The sequence below is a fragment of the Sinohyriopsis cumingii genome, unplaced genomic scaffold (assembly GCF_028554795.1).
Source record: "Sinohyriopsis cumingii isolate HCF-2022 unplaced genomic scaffold, ASM2855479v2 utg001660l, whole genome shotgun sequence".
Classification (NCBI taxonomy): Eukaryota; Metazoa; Mollusca; class Bivalvia; order Unionida; family Unionidae; genus Sinohyriopsis; species Sinohyriopsis cumingii.
The window spans coordinates 306929-332248 of NW_028316033.1; the positions used below are offsets into that span (position 1 = coordinate 306929).

At 34.6% G+C, this 25320-nt stretch overlaps 1 protein-coding gene across 1 annotated transcript in view; it reads right to left on the reverse strand.

Annotated features, from left to right (window-relative positions):
- The window catches only part of LOC149771774 (transient receptor potential cation channel subfamily M member-like 2), a 68431-nt gene that overhangs the window by 10696 nt on the left and 32415 nt on the right, over positions 1-25320 (reverse strand). Inside the window, exons 6-11 of the mRNA XM_089948146.1 lie at positions 20209-20321; positions 18252-18352; positions 17170-17395; positions 9105-9212; positions 7596-7627; positions 1434-1632 (exon numbers count right to left, since the gene is read on the reverse strand). Coding sequence (XP_089804272.1) covers positions 1434-1632; positions 7596-7627; positions 9105-9212; positions 17170-17395; positions 18252-18352; positions 20209-20321 — 779 coding nt within the window. The remainder of the gene's footprint in view (positions 1-1433; positions 1633-7595; positions 7628-9104; positions 9213-17169; positions 17396-18251; positions 18353-20208; positions 20322-25320) is intronic.

A 25320-nucleotide genomic window follows, 5' to 3' on the forward strand; every position in this document is an offset into this window, starting at 1 on the left:
GAATTTATGGGCCCCCACTTATCTAATGGATATAACGTTAGATTATAACGTGTGAAAACTATTTTTTCTCCCTCATTCTTTGGGATCTTTCCTTTGACCTATGGTCTGCAAAATCGATAGGATGCGCTTTTATGTAGGGGGCACACAGTTCATAAAATGTACGTGTTTTGTGGCACAGGTCCAATCAATCTCCAAAATAATGGTTATTATGCACTGAATGCTAGACATCTACAACATTGCGCCAAGTGGCAGCAAACATAAAAATGCCTAGGAAGTACTTCATTATTTCATTAAGCTCTGGTGACATTTCCATGGACCTACGTTGACGTTTGGTCAAATTATATTTTAATGAACTTAATGCCAAAACCAGGGAATATCATAATAATATTAATATTAACAAAATGATGTAGCAAAATGGTAACTTAATTAGTTTCATGAACTTATCTAACTTGCGCTCTTCTATTGTCTATAGTAAATACAGTATAAATAGCGTAATCTGATACGAATTATTGACTTCGAATAAAAGTTATTGAATTATTCTCATCTGAAAATCAATCAACGTTTAGACATATAAGAATAAGCACAATTCAGAACATAAATATATTAAATTTAATGTTTTGAAAATACAATCAGTGAAAAAGAAAAGCAGCAGATATCTATATTACTCTGAACTGTCCGAATATCTTATCTGCATTCATGATTTACTCATCTACCACGATGAGTAGCTTAACAACGTGAAAAACTACGTACCTCAGAAATGGAAGATTTGACAAAGAAAGTACTAGAATATTCATGAACAACTTTATACTTTGCAAACACACATGTTAGCACTTTAACAAAAATTGTGTTTAGTTTAAATTACGATGAAGATATACATAACACTGTCCGAGAAGTTTTTGAAAACAAATAAAGCAATGTGGCCACGTATTTTGAAATTATTTGTTACTTTTAGCGTACAAACGGTTCCCTCTGAGTAGGTCGGCGTAGGGATAATATTCACAAATTGGAAAGTAAATTTCCAGATAGCAGATTCGCTTCTTTAGCAGCTTAGGTGCAGAGTGCAAGGACCTACATAATTTCTTAATATTTTTAACAGAGAGCATCTGCATGCAAATATTAATAAGGTTGTGAAAGCACTACAAAGCAGCTATAATAAATATATGCAATGCGCCTTCCTGTCATATTATAAAAAGTGAGCAATGGAGGCAGGACCAGTGGAGGTATAGTGATTAGCGTGCCGAGCACGTGACGAAAAGGTTGCAGGCTCGAAAATAATTGTCTTGATGCTAAATAATATATTGCAGATTTTGTGTATGTGCCTAATACAGTATGATGCTGATGTTTAAATGCGTCGTTTCAAGTATTAAATTGCATAACAATGTACACGCGTACAGTCTGGATAATAAATTGCACATTGGATATTTGAAACTTACAACATTATACATAAATATAATGATGGGTGCGTTATAGAAAGTTGTGACTTTCTCCCATGCTGTGAGGACTCTCTTGCCATTTGTTGTTCTATTTGAATTGCCATTTGCTTGGTGCATGTTTTCATTTGCTGCATTTGTATCTGGTTTGTAATTCACTTGCTCGGATGTGCCATTTATCAAGTTGTTTGGATCTACTTTGCTGAAATAAAGAAAAACATTTGTAAGGGTTTTCGAACACTTCGTCTATATTTTAAAATTTTGAATGATGGATACCTATTTTGCAATGTTATATCATTCTTGTGTATTTATAACACTATATGCGATTGTTAGAGAGCATGGAGACTTTGTCAATCCCAAATGCACGCACCCAATATTGCCTGTCTGATCTGAAACATTGCTCATATTGTAAAACCATAATTTCTTGTACAGACATCATATTTAACATTCACCACAAACTTTGAGATGCAAACCTAAGATTGTATGTTCTTCATATTGATCTCACACATTTTTCATAAATGTTCTATAAATGGCGCCTGTTAATCTTGTCGTGTCACAAACTCTTGCCGGCGACATTGCCATTGGGTTTATTGTAACATTGACATTGAGTAGGTGGCCATGACCATGCTAGAAAATGTCAAATTAAAATTTCATTACAAGATCTCCACAGGTTCAAAAGTTAAACAAGGTCATATATAAAGATCATATAATTAAATTGTCCCATTGACCTTGACCTTAAGGCAGATAATATATCATAAGAACTTCAAACAGTCTGCTCCTGATGAATTTATGTCATATATTAATCTCATATTTCTTGCAAATATGTTTGATCAGCACAAGTATGTATAAATGTCCATGAATGTTGAATTTATTTGTGAACTGATCGTATAAACCTATCCTGAGTAATAATGGGAATAAGACATTCTCTTTCTTTATATATTTTTACAGTTCCTCCATATACATTCAATATTTTAAAAACATAACAGGTCTGGTCAAAATGTTAGACGTCATAGTTGACTGATTACTGATAATCTCAGCTAACGTGATAGAAGATCAGCATGTGGATCTGGCCTGTATCATATTCAACCAAAATCATTAAAAAAAGCATATTTAATACGTTTATCATACTCTTTTATAATTACATTCGTTCAAATCAGACTAGCAAATGCAAGATCACATAATGAATATGCACAGGTTTCATTCATAAACAAATAAAGCATTATGTACGCGTTTCTCTTGTGTTAGTATATCTGTTACATCTTTGTATTCAAAATGTAATTTATATAATTTACAAATATTAATGTCTGGAATTGAGTTTTAACTAGGAAAGTTTTATAATGACCATCTCTGATATATTTTGTATTTAACATTGTTAATATTAACTCCTTTTTTTAAAATCCAAATAGTACTATTGACAAAAGAATTAAAGCATAGCTCATAATAATATATGATCATACCATAACATTGTTATCGCCATTTATTAAGTTTCATGTTAGGTAACGGTCACTTACAATTAGTACATAACACTGACATCATACATCTGCAAAATTAAAATTGAAATTTGATTCCAAAGCAATATCCCTAGTACTTATTATAAGTTTTCTTTTACCGTGCTTAGTATTGTCAAATGAAAAATGGCATATAATCCCATAAGCAAAATATATTTAAATTAGTTCCAGTGTCGATGTCCCGAAACGTCGATTGCCCCTTGAATAACTGTAGTTGCTGGATCAACGGTGCGTTGTAATAACTGTTCAGGATAGTAAACATTTTAATTCTAGCAAAGATCACATTACACTTGCATGATCAAATACAAAATTAATTTCATGTTGCCTTTTACTTCTGATTCATCCTGAGATTCAACAAAAATATGTCTTGGTAATTGTTGCATTTTGGTAATTTTCCATATTTTTATTTCATTCATAACAGCTAACTTGTTCTAATATACTTTTATCTGTTTAAAATATCTTTTTATACCAACTTATCTATGTTTGTGATTCTAGCCATTGAGAGCGACATTTCAATATGTGACATTCATAACCTAATCAGGTTAAATTTAACTTCATTGAATCGTTCACACCCTGATTGGTTAGTGGGTTTAGATATTAACAAACAGTATGAAGTTATTCCATTAGTTATTTGCCTTCATTTACATTTCAAGATATTGTAGGAGACAAATGGTTTATCGCTATTGTGCTTATAATATTAAATGAATTCAGATTATATTCATTAGATTAAGATTTAAAGGCACCATATATCAATTATGTTTATATATTAGCTACTAGTGTCTGCACACAAGTTTGGTCAATATACCACTTAATAGTACCATCTTCGTCTTCAACTGGACCTTTAATATTTTAATAAAATTATTGCTCATATTTAATGTTCTTGATGACGTAGCATTGATTTCTTATTTCATACCTTAACTTGATAAGATTTAAGATCAACCTCGACCAATTTGTTGATACACAATTTGTATTATTAACTTATTAATATTTATAACAATATTAAAAGTTAAAATTGAAAGTGCTTGAAACGTTTTTGCTCTGTTGCAAGTGTATGCTCGTAAGATAAGTCCCAGAAAAGAGTAAGAGACAACAAGCTTTGTAAAATGTAACACATAATTTATTTCCCTAGAATACAAAGTGAAAATGAGAAAAATTAACTTACAGTACTGCGAATTAAATCCCAAAATACTCCAAGATTTAAAGACACAAGTACTAGTAATTTAAAGTCCGAAGTAAAATACAGTAAAATTTCCGACAACATTCAAAACCTGAAGGAGATGACATGTCTTTTATAGCTTATATAGTGTCGATGCGTCAACAGTATTTTTTTGAATGACAGTAATACAAATCCGGGTTTGAATTTAGTATAATTTCCAGTGAATGTCTTTATCCAAGAATTTTATCAGAGCACTTTTGTATTTCCAGAGAAAATAATCACTTGAATTCAATAATTTGAACATGAAAGATTCCAGCCGAAAACTACTGGTCACAACTTATAACATGAAACTTGTAAGTAATACATGTTACAGCACGAAATATGAAGTCCTCACAGTTACAATTTATCTCTACTTGACCTCAGATTACTATTTACATTTTCTAAAAACAACTATTACCTACTGAAAAATAACCTTCCAGAATGATTACATATTTACAACACAATAATCTGGTTTTTTTAGTATTCAGTAAGGAAATTCCAAACCATTGACCAAACCAAACATATTTACTTCTTCGATTAATAATAAGCCTGATATTAGGCTCAATCATAGAGAGAATAATTTAATTATGTATTATTTGTTTACACTGAATAATAAAAATGTCAACTTGGGTTAAGCATAAATGACCTCAGTTTTGAACAAGGTCAAGTCCAACCTACAGTCTTACATTACAATAGCATGTACTAAAATATCTAAAACATAACTAACAAAAAGTTAAATTAAATATACTTAGCAGTTGTTCCGTATTTGTTCTATATCTAAGTATATTTTCATCAGATGTCATTGTATTCACATGATTTTATTCTCAACAGGTTCTAGATGGGTTATACTCATGGCTGAATTGCTTCAACTATAGTAAGCCTGTTTAAGAAATACATGCTGGGGACTTGAAGTAATATACCATAGTATATTCTGTCAAATGTCGCATACGAGTCAGTAGTGTGAGGAATTTAACCTTGTTGCTATCCAAAGCAGCGAGAATCAATATATCGTACAATTAATATTTTCAAAATAGATATTGTAGCAAACAGTTTGAATGTCAGCTTCACACAATTTTCATTTATTGCAGATAAACATCAGTACACATGTTTTGGTAAACAAAATCATGGCATAGCGCTTAACAAGAGTATACTCAACAATCGTTGTGGCAGAAATAATAGATGTGCAACCAGCACCATTTTCGCTTAGTACTTGCTGACAAACCCATGTCATCATACCATAATCATCGTATATCCAAGGTGTGTAGTGGTAAGATTTGTACTAGTCGTCATGACAACCATACTGGATTCACCTATGGTACCATTTTCAGCTAAGGTAAATCAATTATCATAAGAAGTCTTTTGGTGAAATCAAAATCTTCCACATAGTAATTTCCATTCGGTAAGAGTAGCAATAACAAGTTCTTGTATTGGCTGTTGTGTCCGCCATATTAGACGTCATGTCTGCATCATTTTAATTTAAGACCAACCGGATGTCATGAGAACTCTTATGGTAAAAACCCCAAATCAATATGACGTTATGTTTATGTAGATTTCTGATGATAAGATTTGTAAGATGGTTGCCATAGTGGATGCCATATCAACAGCATTTTAATTTTGGACTAGCCACAAACCATCAAAACTTGTGCAAGCCACATACTGATTCAATCATTCTTTCAGAAGCAGTGGCTATAAAAAGATTTTCAAGATGACCAATGTGACGGTCACATTGAACGTCAGTGCAGCACTATTTCCATTCAGGATGAGTCAGACACGAAAAGAAGGCCGTTACGAAAACAATATGTTGACAGAACGATCCATTCCTGAGGAGTAACGATAACAATATTTTCAGCTGGCTAAAGTGATGATTATAATTAATATTAGATCGGCGGCAAAATAGGACATCACAAAGGTACCGTTTTCTTTTAAGACCAACTTGTAATTGGTTAGAGGAAAGCCTGTGCTGATATCACTATCAATTCAGAATAAGTAACAGTAACACAATTTTCAAGATGGTTGTCTTGTCGGCTGTGCTGCTGGTCAGATATGCACGGTCGTGATTCCGGACTAAATGTATATCGTAAGAGATCTTTGAAAGATGGATCCCAAGATTATCCGGTAGGCATCTATGGTAAAAATATGTTTTTTATTTAGGACCATCTTGGCCATGTGACCAATGTGTGTACGTTTCAGAGCAATCATCCAAATAGCTTAAGAGGAAGCAGTTGTGACATCAAAGTTGTGCTGACGAATGGATAGTCATACGACGGATGACGGACAACAGACCAACCTATATGCTCTTCTGGTTTATAACAAGTATAGTTAAACAATTAGGTCAGTGACGAAGCCCAACGACACACTAAATCAGTACAAACACCACAACCAACAACTGCAGTAGCACCCAGAAACTGAAGAAAACACCATTTGGAACTAGCAATAATAACCACCTAAATTTGTTTGAAATAAATTTTCATAACTCATATATTTGTGAATTAGTTCTATGTGTCTGTAAACAATTATAATAATAATGTAAACATATTTTTTAAATTGTGAAACATCCGGTTGTAAACATTCTGTGTAGAGAACTAGAAATAATAAATAGTACAAAGCGTAATATCACATTAAAAATGGCAGTTGAAGTATATACACGGAACTAAGTGGAACTAAATCTAGTACGTACACTACCAACCTTTGGAATTAAAAGTATCTGTTGAAAATGTCATAAATTTAACCTCTAACCGGATTAATATATTGAAGTAAACTTAGAAAATATTTAATTTAATTTGAGGTTTGGCTATACAACACTATCAAAAGAATTTACATTTAACTTAGGATGGATCATTATAGAAATCAATTTAATTCATGTTGCATGTGGTCTGTATTAGTTGCATTTTATTCTGAAAAAAAGTGATACAAAATGCACAATAAAATACAAACTTCATATTGTCATTTTTAAGCTGAAAAACGTAAATACCGATATATCAATTAGGGTTTCTTCACGGGAAAATGTTCTATATCCCTACAAATCTTCAAGGGAAAAGAAATAATATTGACATGCATCTAATATCCCAAAAAAATCAATTCGCCTTAATTACTGATAGCTCAGACGTTTTATATAATTAGTGGCAGACATGTGGGCTAAACCAGTTTCAAGAAGATGTTTGCAAACTTTAATACTAATATACTTTGGAAAATCATATTACTGGTTTGTAAAGGAATTGAATCTGCATAACATCAATATGTATATTTTCCTCTCAAGGTCAATACCACAATATTAGTTAAAGCTGTATGTAAATTTACAGATGAATACAATGATTGTCAATAAAAGAATGTGCTTCTTTGATATCTAAAATGTGGCTATTTATTGTTGATCATGAACTAATTAATAAAGGAAAAGATGTGTCAAGACTCGTTGTTAAAATTAAGAATGCATACAATATGGAAGTACCGAAGAAGACTATTTACCGTAGTTTTGATGAACGACAGCAAGATAACTTCTGGATTACACACATCCGTTGATACATGCAATTAGAAATTAATGCGAATATGAACATATATACTTAAAGCAATTAATAGAGCATGCAAATAGTTTCTCATAAGATTAAACAAAGCCATACTTAAACACAAAACGCGATGAGTAGAAATATAACATTTAGATTCCAAGATTTACTTAGACCTATATGCCCAAGTTTCTGTGGTGAATACAAAGGGTGCAGTATATACTGTAAGGACGTTTTTGTGTATTTTACAAAACAAGATCAATTGCAATAACATCACTAACAAGGAAACATGGTTTGTATAGTTGATTTACTTTGTTAACTGTTACTAACACAAAGTCTTAAATTCTATTGGTTGGACGCTCAGTCAACTTTGCACTTAGCACCTGCGTTTTGTTTAGAATAGATGAATAACTCGTGTAAATCTTGTAAGTGACTCATTTTGAATACCTGGACGGAGCTAGCGCAAAACATTTTTGAAATTTAACACAAAGGTCAGGGCCTGCAAGTCGAGCCTACAATCACAAAATTCCAAGAAATCCATTGACGTTGATCCCAATGTTAAACATTTGAGTGAACATCATGAAAATTCAACTGTCATGACTAAAAATGTGTCATTGTAGGTATGAAAAAAATTTAAGCAGTGATTTAGGCAGAATAAGCAAATGAAACAATACTTGAGCCAAGCCCTTATTGATAACTTTATATGACTGTGACTTTGATAGGTTGTAGGACAAACATGCATGCTACAGAATGAGTTGTTTTAGGTTTAATAACTAAGATCAAGTGTTTAGAAATCTATTTAGGGTTTAAGAAATATAAGCAAATGTAAATGCTTTACCAAAAGTCTTAACACAAGTTCTGCCCAATTGTTACAGTCTGGAAAACAAGTGCATTACGGTAAAAGGTGCAAGTAAGCATATTGCCAAATGAATTGCCGAAACATCGAACTGATACACCTCAAGCAGAATAACGATCAATCAAGTCGTGGGTAATCGTGTATCGAGATTGATATCAATGATTTTGTGAAATGCTATACAAATAATTTAAAGTATAATTATTCGTTCAAAATTGATTCCTGCAATTGATGCAAAACGCTGGAAAACAAACATTGTTATGCTTATAAAGCTGCATGTTAAAATCTGATTTTTTTATACATCATTGCTATGTTATATAAGATAAGCAGGTTGTGATATTACTACATGTAAATGATGCTGGAAGTTAAATGTATCACGGCCTTTACAATATAAATACGCATGCCAAATTTAGATCTAATATAATGTTGGCAGACCAAGATCTAGGACAATAATTCCTATAAATGATGAGAAAATTCCAACAGTCCATATTACGATGACCTGCAAAAATAAACAAGAAGGTATGTGTAGACAGATGGAAATGTAATGAAAGATGCTCAATCCATATTCATGTTAGCGCATATAAAATCTAGGAGTAGTTGATAAAATAGCAGTAATTCAACCTGCCGTTCCCGTAGCGTCGCATCAATACTTGAACTGAGCTGATCAGCTTTTTCCTGAAAGCGTGCCAAGAGCAGGATCAGAGGAGGAAATACCATACATGGCAGTAGCTGAAATTGGAATTATTATTAGATGTATCCCTAAATAATTAACTGCTTGCAATATATACATGCCCTTATGCAACTACCACAGCACCGTTACAATCATAGGCAAGATTTTGTTATCAGACCTATTTAGAAATACTGTATGGATTTATGTTGCATGCATATTAAAACAAAAAGGAATAAGAACATAGCCAACAATTTAACTCTGACTGCCAGATGACTTTGATCTTGTAAAATGATTACGACAATGACATTCGATTTAAGTTATAAAACCCAATTGCACCCAATAGAGACAGAAAATTGCGGTCCAAAATGTTTACAAAGTTAGAAAAAACTTAACTAGTCATACAAATACTATATGGCCATCAAAATATGCAAGCAACTGTGAATAGCAAATTACTTTGTTGTCCTCTAGTGGGTTTTTTGTTCACTTTTGCGTTCAGTTTTCTTCAAACTGTCAAGCTTGAACATATTCAGAAAATGTGTGTGTTGACAAAGATATATAATCAGAATATCTACATGTTCTTAAGCATATACCTACCAAATTACATTTTCCTACTTACTTAGTCGAACACATTAAAACGATTTTGCAAAGATTTGAATTACTGGTGCCATGTCTTGACAAGATAAGCAGGTTACCTACATGAAGATACAGTTATGCTAATGAGACTCTTATTTTGAAGCACATACCATTAGACCGTATCCAGCGGTCAAAGTCTCCCTTCAGCAAGCAGAGGAGTGGATCAACTTTAACTAAAGACAATCAAGATTTTGAAATGAACTTGACTTTGTACAAAATCTAATTGAGGAAAGGCATACATCCAGAAGAATGGGATACACTGTCAGTTTATATAGTTCATGCTCAATAGTTATCGCTCACACTGCTTGAAATTTAAAGACCGAAATTTAAACAATATTGCTGAGTACACTGCTGGTACGAATATGATAGGTTAGGTAAAACAAAGTACAACAGTAACAGTAATCACAAAACCTTGACTTTCAAAAACATGAACTGGACTATAGTACATATAACATTGACCAGCTAAATAAACATCAGTATACTCAAGTTCATCAAGGGGCCCCGAGTGGCCTAGTGGTCTTCGTTACGGATCACTGCCATCTCACCTCTGTCTGCGGCGGTTCGAATCTAAGATTCAGCCAATGTGGATACGTGAGAAAGCTTGCCAGTAGCTTCTCGTGGGTCGGTGATTCTTTCCGGGGTTTTCCCGGGCTCTTCCTCCACCATTAATACTGGCCGCCATGTATAGAGCCTATCGTGTGCTGAAAAATGGCGTTAAATCCCACAACAACAACAAGTTCATCAAACGCAGGTTCTAGTTATGCATTAATATGTGCTTGTAAAATATGTGCCTATAATGAGGACCAAAAGAGTTCCCAATACTGATACAAAGATTTTAATGTTTTTTGATAGCATCATGTTATCTGCTTATTTATAATTACATCAAATGATTGATTGATTAATTATTATTTTCACGGCGCACCAGCAAGGTCAGGCTATTTAGCGCCATAAAAATGGTTATATGCATGGTCATTGAAAAATGACAAAAGGTTTTATATCGACCAGCGATATCAAAACCAAATAGTTGAAAGTAAAACGTTAAGATGGTTAATGGCAATATATAAAGCTTCCCGATCAACAGGGAATGTAATTGGTGTATGTTAATAAAGACATATGAAGAGTTGTTGAAAATAAGAGAAGGAAAAATAACTACATAAAAATGCTCAAGGTGATGGCAAACAAGTTATAACTTAGAGTAATGTTCACTGCTTTCAAGAATTCTTTAATACAATTGATGTTTATTGTATGAAACAGTTCCTTCCTGTCATGCACATTATAATACTGATCACGCTGAGGTTGCAGGTCAATACACTCTATCATAAAGTGCTTAACAATGGTTCATTGCAATAAACGTACTCCGGTGGATCTTTGCCTTTTAGTATGTCTGAGTGGTTTATATGCGTATGACCATTTCGAATTCTTGCAATGACTACCTCCTCTCTACGGATGGTTTTGTATGAAGGAGTTCATTCTCCTGGGGTTAGCTTGATTTCTTGAAGTTTATGATTCACTGCTTCATTCCATGATGCATGCCACTTCTGACAAAAAGACTCGTTGATGATAGGTTTAAAATCAGTATAAGGTATTTTAAAGTCAGATGGTTCTTGAGTTACCTTTAATACCAACTAGGTAATCAGCAGTATACGATATTGTGAGAGTTACTCAGTTCAGTATTTTTGACGAGAATTTCGGTTAATAATGGGTTCTCGAGTTTTCTATTACGTAGTGACTGAAATACAGATAGGGGATCGGAGAAGATGACACTGTTTAACATACGTTTGTTTTTGATATATTGCTGAGCAAGAACTATTGATCTGATTTCAAAAGAAAAGATTGATATGCCATTTGGTAAGTGAACTTGTGTTGTGTTGTCGACTAACAAAGGCTGCAGCAGCGGTTTCCTGATCCTTTTGATCCGTTGGTATAACTTCTTCTGTGGATTTTAAATTCGTGAGGAGTTCCAGATAAGAGTTGTGGAAGATGGAAGGGTTTGTCTCGGATTGTTTTCGATCGTGTAGCGTTAAAAGTATTTTTGGTTGTTTAAGTAACCAGGGAGGTGTTTTGGAGATGGACTTTTTCTGAATTTTGGAAAGATCAATTTTGGTACTCTCAAGGCTGGATGATATTCTAATGACAAAGGAGGTATGGAGCTTGATTTATTTTCGTACAATGTTTTGTATTTGTGTTGAAAACAGCAGAAAAATGCAGGATTCAGAGAGTTTGTTCTTATTTTGAGAGTATACTGTGCGGAAAGCATTTCTCTACGATGTGATAAAGGTGATTAGTTCGCTTCATCGAGGAAGCTTTCACACCGGAATGTCTTAAATTCTCCAAGAGCTAGTGTTATTCTTTGACGATGAATTGGTCAAACATTTTCAAATATGACTTCCTAGCTGAACCATAAACAACGCAACCATAGTCCAGTTTGGAGCAAATAAACGTTCTATATAAGTGAGGATGACCTTTCTATCAGCACCCCAGTCAGTGTGCGCTACTACTTGAATACGTGGAGAGATTTCAAGCATTTAGCTTCAAGTTCTTTAGGTCTGGAATAAAGTCAATTTTCTGTCGAAGATAAGACCTAAAACTTTGTTTCCTCAACAGCTCGATGAGGTGTTTCGTCCAGCGTGAGTTTAGGTTCAGCATGATGTCTTCGTAACTGACAGAAATGCATAAATACCGTTCTGGATTTCGAGCATTGAAAATCGATAGTACTGGTCTAATTTTGAATCTTCTTGATATTTTGTTGTAGTTGTCTTTCAATTGTATGCATGTGCTATGATTGATAACATCTTAGAAAGTCATAAAGTTATAACGAGCCATCCACACCAGGAGCCAAACACTTGGTGATGATATTGATTTTGATGTTGAAAAGCGTCAAAGATCGAATACTACCCTGGTGCACACCCATTTCTTGCTCGTGCATTTCTGAGAGGGTAGAGCCCACTCGTTCCAAGAATTGTCTGTTTGAGAGAACATTTAATATTAAAGAGGGCAGACAGCCTTTTACACCCAGATCGTGCAGGTCATTTAGTATCCAGTACTTTCTTCTCGTGTCATAGGTATTTTCTAAATCAAAGAAAACCGCTACTAAATGTTCCTTCTTGATAAATGCGGTGCAAATAACTGTTTCCAGTCTAACCAGATGGTAATCGGTGCTCGGGCTAAAACGAAAGCCACTTTTAAAAGGAGATATTAAGTTGTTGGTTTCCTAGTATCATACAAGCCGAGAATTGATCATTCCTTCCATTGTTTTGCACACACAACGTGTCAGTGCGATGGGTCGATAGTTGGTAGGATCTGCCTTATCTTTACCTGGTTTGGGAAATGATGTTACCGTTGCTTCTTTTCAAATCTTCGATACATTACCAGTAATCCATTAATCATTAAACATTTTTAAAAGAGATGTCAATGATGATTCTGGAAAGTGTTTCAAAAACTGGTAATGTATTTCGTCAGGCCCAGCGGATGTATCATTGACCTTGTCTAAAGCCTCCATAAGCTCTAATAGTGAGAACACTTGGTTATAACTTTCTGAGTTGTTGGATGTGAATTTTAAACGTGACTTTTTTATTTGAGTTTTTTATCTTCGTAAGGCTTCTGAATAATTAGATGATCAGGAAGTTTTAGAAAACTGTTAGCAAGAATATTTGCTATGTCACGTTTTGAACTAAAATGTTTGTTATTCAGCTTCATATGTCGGAGAGAATTGTGTTTTCTCTTTCCATTTATTTTGCGGATAGTGTCCCCAGCTTTCTTAATAGAGGAACGAGAGTTTAAAGAAAAAGCATAGTTCTTCCATGGTGCTCGTTTACTTTCTTTGATTGTACGGCTGGCTTTCGCCTGAAGAATACGGTGTTTACTTATATCTTCGGGCGTCATATGATTGATAACTTTTTCAGTCCTTCTCGGCTTTGTCTAATGACTTCCTTACATTCCTTAGTGACCCAAGGTTTTGGGGTTCCTTTACAGTTCGGTGAGGACTTGGGAATGGATTCTTCTGCAATCTCTATTAAAACAGATGTAACGTTGAAGACTGTATCCTCAGTCAGCATAGTTTTACAGAGTGGTTCAGACTTATCCCAGTCGGCCTTCTTAATATTCCATTATAAAATTGCGTCATCAATAGCAGAGTTGATCTTTTCAAGGTAGATTGGAAAATGATCACTGCTGTCAAAGCCATCAGTGACCTTCCCATTCATAATCTAAAAGCAGCGAAGGAGAACAAATTGTCAGATCTATACAAGTGTATGTAACCCTTCATGGGTGTACATATGTAGGTGATTTCGTGTTGTATAGATACAAATCGTTTCTAGAAAATACTGTCTTCTACCTTTTGGCCTCCGTCACTTATGTGATTTGATCCCCAAAAAATGTTATGGGTATTAAAATCTCTGGGTAAATAAAAACAGCGTGGGAAGTTGTTGAACAAGACTGTCTAATTCATTTGGTACTAGGTCGGTGTTTGATGGTATGTAAATAGAACAAAGGTAATCACTCGATTTAGAGTGACGCTTACAGCAATAGCTTGCACACTCAACAAGAAGGCGACCCGATTTCAACTTTTTGACACTTTTTGGTGTGCCAATCCACCCTTTGATTGTCTTTTCGACCACAAACGTTGATAGTGCAGCTGGCGGTTTTGAGGTATCGTTAGTTTGTACAATGATGAAGCGGGGAAATGACTGCACATTACATGGTTAGTCATCCGAGTCTGATACAAGTTGTGTACGTTTGTTTTAACTTCTTTTTTCCATGTTGGATTGTTTGAAATTCAGCACCTGTGTTTCCACCGACCATTGTGGCCAACAAAGGGACACTTTTCACGTGCCATGGATACACAGATGCTATACTCAGTAGATACAATTACGTATGATTGACCCGTAAAGCCATCGCCTTCTTGGGTCGGTAAAATTACCTCCTGATTGATCCGTTAAGCCACCGCCTTCTATGAAGTCTTCAAAGACTTGGGCAAGAGAAAGCTAAAGAGATAGACTGTAGGTGCAACGGTGGTATCAAGAGAGATACAAGGAGAACGATAAAGAAGGTGAGCAAGCAAGTAAAGACTTCCTAGGGCTCGGCGTGATCAGCCGATTTGTCGAGACCGGGCCCATCCCTATCACCCGTCTAGAAGAAGTGGAGGCTAAACTAGTGTATTGCCTTTGTTCAACTACCAGGATCCTTTCCTCCCCTCCCCCCCCCCCCCGACACAGGACGCAACCCACGGCAAACAGGTTGCCTTTGCTTAGTCGCCTCTAACGACACGTAGTGAGGCACGTCGGGCCAATTCTACCGGGGAGTGGACGTGGTCACGATAAAATGGGCATCGTGTACTGTTTATGATCCCTGCAAGTATGCTCCATAAAAAATTTCATGAAGAGAGAGAGGCACCGATCTAATTATATCGTTGATTATGTTCTGATATTGAAATTAATGTGTTAATTCGGTTGACTAGAAACCTTTCCTAGTTGTAAATGACAATACTGTAATAGACATGATGTTACATCAAGATTGAGATATATTAGCATAATTATAATTCTTCATAGACTGTACTAATACTACATTTTGCGCAATGAATCAGTTCTTTCACTACTGCGTTATCATAAATTTTCATACAAAGGTCTGAAAGTGGGTGATAGTGCACTCCTTCGGTGTTGTCCTACGATATGTTCCTCAGCCGGTAATAAACCAAGTTGTACGATTCATTCTATTCATATTAAAGTTTACCCGTTGGCCTGCAGCGAACAAGAGAGAGACACATGAAAACACAAAAATAGCAATCATCTTTGCTGGTGGAATAGCTTATAATTGCTTTTGGGTATCCTGCTGATCTAGCAGTTTTGCATCACAGCCAATATGGTCATTACTAAATACTAAGAAAATAACAACAATGCCTTTGTGCCAGCTGACCTGCTCAGGCAGGTAACGTTATATATGATAACACGTGCTAAGGCCGCGCTGATGTTTTCCCAAATTAACTTCTAAATAAAAGTACAAATATATGGAACATAAACGTATACTCCACGTCTTAGTATAGGTAAATGACCTACTTCTGATGAGAAGGGCCGCCGAATATAGCATTTCTGTTCTGCTCAGACTCCACACGATATCAAAAAAAAAAATAATCCAAGTCTACCAAACAAGTGCTACTATATATATATAGTGATTTATTTTCTAATTGACCTTATATCATATAATAGTTATATCATCGTCCTAATTGGCATATTCTGTAATATAAAAATTTTAATTAAGGGACTTGTCAAAATATATAAACTATATCTATCCAGAAAATCATTTGCATTGTCATTTATGAGTCAGTTCACTAATTTTGCTAATAAACTCAGACATTTAGATACCTTGTCTTATCAATTCATAACTTCACCTTCATATCACACTGAAACACCTTGATTTCTTCTGAACCAAAAATTGTCCTTATTTTTTTCTGAACCAGAACTGTTCTCTTTATGAGCCAGAACTATCCTTATTTTTACGAGCCATTTGTTTTTGAGTCAGAACTGTCCGTACTTTTTCTGAGCCAGAACTGTCCTTATTGTTTCTGAATCAGAACTGTTCTATTTCTGACCCAAAACTCTCCTGATTTTTCATCGATCCATTATTTGTCACCTTTTTCTGAGCCAGAACTGTCCTTATTTTTTTGGACCCAGAACTCTAGTTTCCTGAGCCAATACACATATGTCTATGCATCTTTTAAGACGTGAATATAAGAACTGTAATTAAACAATTGTGAAAGCGTTTTCAATGTGAGCTGTGTTGCCTCTAACTTGAAACAATCACATTAGCTAAGCATTTGTCTGCAGAGACGAAAGTAAGATCTAAACTTCCTACCGATCTTGTGCTTGTGTTCATGTGTCTTTAGATTTAATGTATGAAAGCAGAGATAATAAAGGTGGATATACTTATATTTTATCAAGATCTTCATAATTATTTGCATGGTATGTCAATAAGTGCAATCGCATTTGATAAGGTCTCTAAAATGAAGAGTTACTTCTTCTAAATCCTAAATATTACCAAAAGGAAAACAAGCATTTTTCATGTCACGTGATATTCAGTAATTGTGAAATGATATGAGGCACTTTATGGAAACAATTAAGTTATAAAGATATGCATGCAACCTTCAGTACAAGACACCCCTCTAAAGTGGGCCGAATCAGATAGGTTAGCTTTATTGTCAAATAAATTCAATAAAGGTGTATAAGTGCTTAGATGATGTTCTATTTTCAATACAAACAACATTCTTTTCTGATCCTGCGGTACCCAGGACATAGCAGAAAAGTCACTATACTTGTAACTTAAGGCAAGCAGAGCTAAACGTATGCATTAATTCATTTGGCTAAATCTTATGCAGTGATGAATTTTACTTACTTTGCTTATGCTATTCTCCTGCTTCAATCCTCCCATCCAGATTTCGTCGAAGACATCATAGCATGCTTGTAGGGAAACGAATTCATTGTTACGTGCATTCACGGCAATCTCGATGCATGTTGCATTACCCCACTGCTTCATCTTGCAAATCATCAGATGCTGTGTTTTTTTTGGATCAGTTTCATAACACTTTTTCGCAACTTTTATGGCTAATGCCATAAACTCACTGTAAACACATGTAAAAATAATAAACAGAAACAGATAAACTGTGTCATATGCCCATCCAGGCAATGTCTTCGAACGCATAACGTGATGAAATCTGAATGTGCCCATTAGGATAGAGCTGTAGAGTTGAGGAAACGTTACCATGCTTCTTGACCTTGTGGCAAAGGATAATAGAATCAAAGATCAGAAAAGACAATAGGGAAAACTTCTTCATACTTTAAAAAAACGAACACTGTGTTCGACTTTAGGTCTTACATTATGCAACAGTAATAAGTGAAATAAACAGATGTACATACAATCAACAAGGAATTTATTTGCCTACAGTACAATGCAAAGTGAGTATTCAAACGACACACATTATAGTGAATTAAGGTCTAAATTATTTTTAATGCCGTATCACACGTCCAAAAAGTATAGACAAATATAGAATGTTTCGAAAGAATTCCAATAAAACTGAATGTTCCGATATAACACAATGCTGTATTCCAGTATGTCCTTGAATGAGATCACACTAATCCCAAAGTAGGCGTGAAAGTTAATTAAGACTTTATTACTATCAATTAATGTTCTAAATAAATAATTTCTCTCAAATTATATCTCACATAAGAATCCAAAACAAGAATGATGATTTTTTTGTGTTTATCAAATCCGTATTAATGAATACTTTCACTTGACCTATGGCGTAATAGAATGAGAAAATTTTCAAAAGCAAGTTAACTGTAGACATGATAAACCTTGAACTCCTGCCACGTAAACATGTTGTTTACAATTAACTATCATGGAAAGATTAGCTAACATGTTGTTTATAATTAACTAACTGTTTTCCATGTGATGTAAAAGGTTGCAATGAATCTTACGTGCTATTGTCATCAATTCCTTCTAGTAATTCTCGATCATCAATTTGACTTTCCATGGCAGAAAATAAAGCATGTGCAGCTAGGGCAGCAGCGATTTTATCCTGTAAAATGCATACTGATATTATAAATAGTCCAGATGACTTTCTTTATACTACAACCTTTCATACTTGAAACAAATTAACTTGAGATATATTCTACTTTTACATGTATCAAGAATGTTTTTCAAAATATCATTCAGGACTTATTTTTGATGATCTATCTCGGTGGTGACTCACATTTGCCGAGGCTGAAAATATAGCATACCCTCCTAAACTCCTAAAACAATTACTTTTGCATTATTAAAAATTGCATTAATGACCTTTCTCGAGTAATTTAATGTTATCTTTCCATCGCCTGAAAGCTACATCGTAGATTATGTCAAAACGATTCCAAATAAAAGAAACGCCTAAGTCTCCTATGATATCGCTCATTTGGATGAAGTATCATTTGCCCATTTCACCTGTAAGAACACAAAAGTTTGTATAGTGTCCCCCAAACTTCAAGTGGCAATTGTGCGCACGCCACTATAATTAAACTCAACAACAAGCCCAAACTTCATAGTGGGTCAAGTTTACTTATTTTACTTTAGGGTGATAGAGTCTTGTTCGTAATCAAACTTTCTTTGCTTCGGATTTTTGAATTGTTGTAGCGTGTTTGAAAGTAATTACAGTCGTGTTTTATTTCTTATTCTCTTTTAGTAATAGCACACATGCCGTGTCGATGATCATACTCCTATCTATAAAATGTAAAGGCCTTCATGATTTGATAATGTTTGCAGATGTATTCATAATTCAGTCATAGTTATTTTGTAAAGAAGCCTTTTGAGGCTGTATAATTTTGGCAATGCAGATTATATCATATTGGTATTATTTACATTTATTTGGCCAAATTATGTTCATCAGCTGTGGACATAATGTTATTTAAGTTATATTATATATGATTTTGATGTCTACACTTGAATGATCTTCATGCCAAAGTGCCATTTTCTATTTTGTGTTAACCTGGTCAAGCGGCTTTTAAGAGGTCGAAAATAACAGTTGTTGAAAATTCATGAAACACAGAATGTGGATAAGCACACTTAATCTTATATACATATGTAATAAAAATAGCTCTATCCAATATGAGCTTGCAATAAAATATCTGGAGTTTTCACTACTATATTAACTTGACACATGCATGCCCTGTGAACATTAGCAACAATGAACGATTGAAGCTGGAAAAGCATAAATCTGTATAAGAATTGTATAGTGGGGCAATATGGAGTACATCATAAATTAGAAATAGGCCATGCTGGCCAGTGTGAGATTTATTTGAAAGTGACATTAATGATGGCCCGTTATAGTCTCAATATAAATTTATCTTTACAACTGTTTTGTACTTATAGCGCTTTTGGAAATGTAATGCTAAGAAAGTTTAACATTATGACCCATTCTAGGTATATGAAAATTTAACATTATGCTAAGTAGGCCAATATGGGGTCTAGGAGAATTTAATGTATCAGGCCTGTAGGTTTTGTCTTTAAGGGTCAATAGTAATATAGTAATTTAATATTACGCCTCCATTTTGATCCACAATACTAGTCAACAATGATCAACATGTGAAACTGGATACTAAACAAAGTTTAGTTGAAATCCTACAAATCGTGGGGAAGGGAAAGCGATGTCAGTCTCAACTCTCAAAATACAATGTAACCCTAATGTGTTAAACGGTAACGAAATATCCCTCAAAAATGTAAACGAGAAAGCAGTATGTTCTTACGATCTTCCAAGCTTTGTGGGAGAAGATGGTACATCAAGCTTTGTCAGGAATTGACGGAGAGACATATCCACAGGCTGAAGCACTTTGACAAAACTTTTTTATATCGTTATCTCGTTACTGATGTCCACAAATCGACAGCCTATTCATATAAAATGATTACCTTTCCATTATCCCAGAACAACTTGGCTTTATCCTGTTGGTTGTTTAGAACTGACCAAATAAAGAGATCATGACAGGGATTCTCAAAATCGGGTTTCTTCGCAAACTCTTCACCTTTTGAGAGAAAAGTTTATATTAACTTTTATGAACAGGTTAGAATTTGAATACCATTATTAAACAAAATTATCAAATTGACCGTCACAATGTCCAGAAGGTAACAGTAAAGCAAGCATAATCAAAACTATACTCGATATACATGTCTCATCACACTGCCTTACATAGATCATAACAATGAGTCAGAAACACTTTGATCTTACCAGGAACGAACTTTGAAAAGTAAAATCGTTTGTGATTTTGAAACAAATTTTCAAACTCAAACCCAAATTTTCAAACTCAAAATCAAATTATCAAACTCAAACACAAACTCAGGTTCAGAAGTATCATATTTTTCAGACCTGTTTTATAATTGATTTTGTCATATACAAATATCAAAGGCTAAATAATATGAGGTGGTCACCTTTAGTTAAACATCTAATTATGAAATGTGATTTCCCCAAACTAACATCTTTAATGCAACATAATTTAGGAAAATCATTTTATCCACAAAGTAAATATCACTTAATACATTTAAAGTGACCATAATATACATTATGTTGTTTAAATATGAACATAGAAAGCTCCTTTATTGGCATAATTGTCTCATTCGTTTATAAAGGAGACTCGCACCAATGTATGAGAATTGTCTAGATTTAATTACATTGACTAACATGATTCAAATGAATGTGTGCCAGCTTCACTTTGATCTGTTTTGACTGGTCGATAATTCGGTCGTTGAGTCGATTATGTTGTGAGGTAGTACTTAAATGTGTGCACGTGCGTCGTAAGTCGTAGGTGTGGCACAGGAAGCACAAAATAACCCCACTTTGATGGGTAGAATCAAGCATTCGGTACAAGTAGCTAAAGCCTGGATTTATTAAAATAGGAGAAAAACAAAACACTAGTCACAGACAGGTTCTTTGATAAATTGTGCTTATCAAACTTAAAGAATAAATAGTTCTTGAAAGGTCAAGATAATTAGTTATATATTGCTGCATGAAAACGTGTAATAGAGAAGAAAGCACTCACAACCTTTCGTTTTTTTCTCATTCACATCCTGCTCATTTTTTTGGAGTTCATTCGACCCTGGATTGTTCGCTTGGACTTCATTTGCAGTCAGATCTTTTGTTTGGATCTCATTCACATTCTGTTGTTTCGTTTCGAGTTTATTCACATCTATTTGGATTCCACTGACAGCGTGGTCTTTCTTTTGGACTTCATTTGCATCTGACTCTTTCTGTGAATCTTCGTTCGCATCATCACTATCCTTATATCGATCTTGTGTGTAATGTTGGAGATAGTTGTCACCAACTAAATATTGTACCAAGTGCATCACATCCTTCAGTGTAATTGTCTTATAGTGTTGATTTTACAGTGTGGAAATATAAAGAAACACCTAATTAATTCAGGTCATAAATGATGTCGATTCATTTATATTATAGAGTAGTATAAATCAATGTTTCCACAGAAGTTTATCGTTTATTTGGTCCATAATTATCTGTTCCCAGCAACCATACATTCATCCATACAGTATAACAGTACAATGAATACTATTAGAATCACACCAATACAATGTCATTGTCATTAATATTTTGTTAAATCAAAAGTTGTTTCACATATAACATTATTTTATGTCCACCTAATATTAGTGCCATATAAACTATAATTTCGAATATTCCTGGATCATATAAATTTATTTCAGGCTTAGAGTGTAATGAAGTTAATAATGATAGCCTATCAAGTTAACCAAGTTCTAACTCCACCATAAAAAGAATATTAAGAAACAGCATTAGCTACACAAAATCAGCTAGCATTGACATGTAGTGTATGCATTAAATAATACAGTAAGGTCTAGCCACAAAACATGCTTGTCAGTCAAGAGACCAGAATATGCACTACATCTCCAATCCTACTCACATTCCTCTACACCATTAACATTGAACACACTGATCTGGTATTTATGATTCAAATGCACTTCTAACCAGGCTGTTATAAACCCAAATGATTGCAGACCGCCCTAAGAGATAAATCTTGTTAGGACATTGTTAGAATGTCAAAGAGAATGATGTTACAAAGTTAAATTCAAATGTCAATATATAGCGGAAACATACAAAAATATGAAGTTTAATAGTGTGATAACCGAAAATGCAGTGTTAGCATTCCATAACATACGAAAGTTTCATAAGCAAATGTTAATCAAATATTATTTGTTAGATGTCAGTAATCATTTTCTTTTTATTGCAATGGAAGCCAGATATGTGGAATCCATAAATAATTAGGCATGGCAGAAAATGTCATAGAACAGAGAAAAGACTTTTTATAGAAAGTGCCCCAATGGTTAATAAGGAGTGGTCACTAATACGTTCGTAATCAGTCAACTATGGGAGTCACATGATTGCCGGGGAAGCCACAACAAGACAAAGAACATGTCCTAATGATCACAATCTGGTTTATGTAAATCAATATTACAATACTAATGTGTGGTACTTAAAAAAAGTGTACACAATACTTTAGATGGAGGTATATTCGGCAGAGAAGACACCAAAAAAACACAAATGCAGTAAAACACAGAATTTGAATGGTTCCTGTAAAGCTTAATGAAAGTCAACTCCGTTGATGTGTCAACAAATGTTAAAACTACATGTTGGCCCATTTGCAAAATAGATTGATTGATTGATTCTATTCTAACGATGCACCAGCACTGTTAGGCTGTTTAGCGCCGTACAAAAAGTTATATGTACGATCGTTTAAATATTATAAAAGGTTTCATATCGAAGAGCGATATCAAAACCAAATAGTTGAAATTAAAACGATAAGATAGTAACGGTAAAAAATAAAGCTTCCCGATCAAGGGGTGTGTAAATGTTGTATGTTAATGAAGACAAATGAAACGGTATTGAAAATGGGACGGTATATACATTACATAAAACTGCACAAGGTGATGACGTAAAATTTATAGCTGAGACTAAATGTTAACTTCTTTCCAGAATTTCACAATAAAAGTGAAGTTTATTGTATCAAAAAGCTCCTTCATGTTATGAATATTGTCATACTGATCACGTGTAGGTTGCAGGTAGAAACACTCCATCATAAAGTACTTAACAGTGAATGGTCCATTGCAAGAAACACACTCTGATGGGTCTTCGCCTTTAAGTATTTGTGAGTGGGTCATATGCGTATGACCAAATCGAATTTTTGCAATGACTACCACCTCCCTACGGATGGTTTGTAGGAAGGAGTCCATTCTCTTAGGGTTGGCTTGATGGCGTGAAGTTTATTAGTCACTGCATCATTCCATGATGTGTGCCACTTCTGACGTAAAGTCCCTTTGATACTAAGTTTAAAATCAGTATACGGTATTTTAAAATGAGATGGTTCTTGAGTTAGGGCCGTTTTAGCAGCCCGATCTGCTTTCTCATTACCTTTAATACCATCATGGCTAGGTAAACAACATTACACAAAAATGTGGGAGGTACTCAGCTTAGTATTTTTTGACGAAGACATTGGTCAACAATGGATGCTCAAGTTCTCTATTGTGTAGTGACTGAAGTACTGATAGGGAATCGTAGAAGATGATGATGTTTAAAATACGTTTCTTTTCAATATCTTGCAGAGCAAGATCTATTGCTCTGATTTCGGCAGAAAAAACATTGATATGCCATTTGGTAAGCGAACTTGTATTGTGTGTTTTCCACTAATAAAAGTTGCAGCAGACTTTTCCTCATCCTTTGATCCCTTGGTATTAATTCTTCTGTAGTTTGTCAGCTCGGTGAGGAGTTGATGATAAGAATTGTGGAAGACAAAAGAGTTTGTCTGAGATCTTGTTCCATCGTTTAATCGTAAAAATTACTTTTGGTTGTTTAAGTAGCCAGGGAGATGTTTCGGAGATGGACCGTTGCTGAATTTTGGAAAAATTAATTTTGTACTGTCATGGCTGGATGATATTCTAATGCCAAAGGAAGGTATCGCGTCTGGCTTTTTTTCGTACAAGTTTTAGTATTCGAGTTGCAAAACAGCAGAAAAGACAGAGTTCAGAGAGGGTTTGATCTTAATTTGAGAGTTTAAGGTGCGGAAAGCATTTCTCCACGATGTGATAAAAGTGGTTCGTTTCCTTCAGCAAGGAGACTTTCACAGGATGATGTCTTAATCACTTCCAGAGCGAGTCTTAGTCCTTGATGACGAATTGGCTCAAGCATCTTTAAATATGACTACCTAGCTGAACCATAAACAACGCAACCATAGTCCAGTTTGGAGCGAATAAACGTTCTATATAAATTAAGGATGACCTTTCTATCAGCACCACAGTCAGTGTGCGCTACTACTTTGAGTAGATCTAGAGATTTCAAGCATTTAGCTTTCAAGTTCTTTAGGTGTGGAATAAACGTCAGTTTTCTTAGAAAATATCTAAAAGCTTATTTTTTTCCTCAACAACTGGAATAGGCGTTCTCTCCAGGTTGAGTTTACGTTCATCATGATGTCTTCGTAACTGACAGAAATGCATGAATATCGGTTTTGACTTCGAGAATTAGAAACCGTTAGTAGTGTCTTAATTTTGAATCTTGTTGATATTTTGTGTAGTTGTCTTACAATTGTATGCATGTGCTTTGATCGATAACACTTTAGAAAATCATCAACGTATAACGGGCAGTCCACAACAGAAGACGAACATTTGGTGATGCTATTGATTTTGATGTTGGAAAGCGTCACAGATATAATACTGCCCGAGGCACACCCGTCTCTTACTCGTGCAAATCAGTGATGGCAGAGTCCATTCGTACCTTGAATTTGTCTGTCTGAGAGAACGTTTGATATCAAAGAGGGCAGACAGCCTTTGACACCCAGATAGTGCAGGTAATTTAGTACCCAGTACTTCCATGTCTTGTCATAGGCCTGTACTAAATCAAAGAAAACCGCTACTAAATGTTCCTTATTGATAAATGCGTCATGAATATGTTTTTCCTGTCCAACAAAATGGTCACTGGAGCTACGGCCATACAAAAAAAGCTACGTTGGAAAG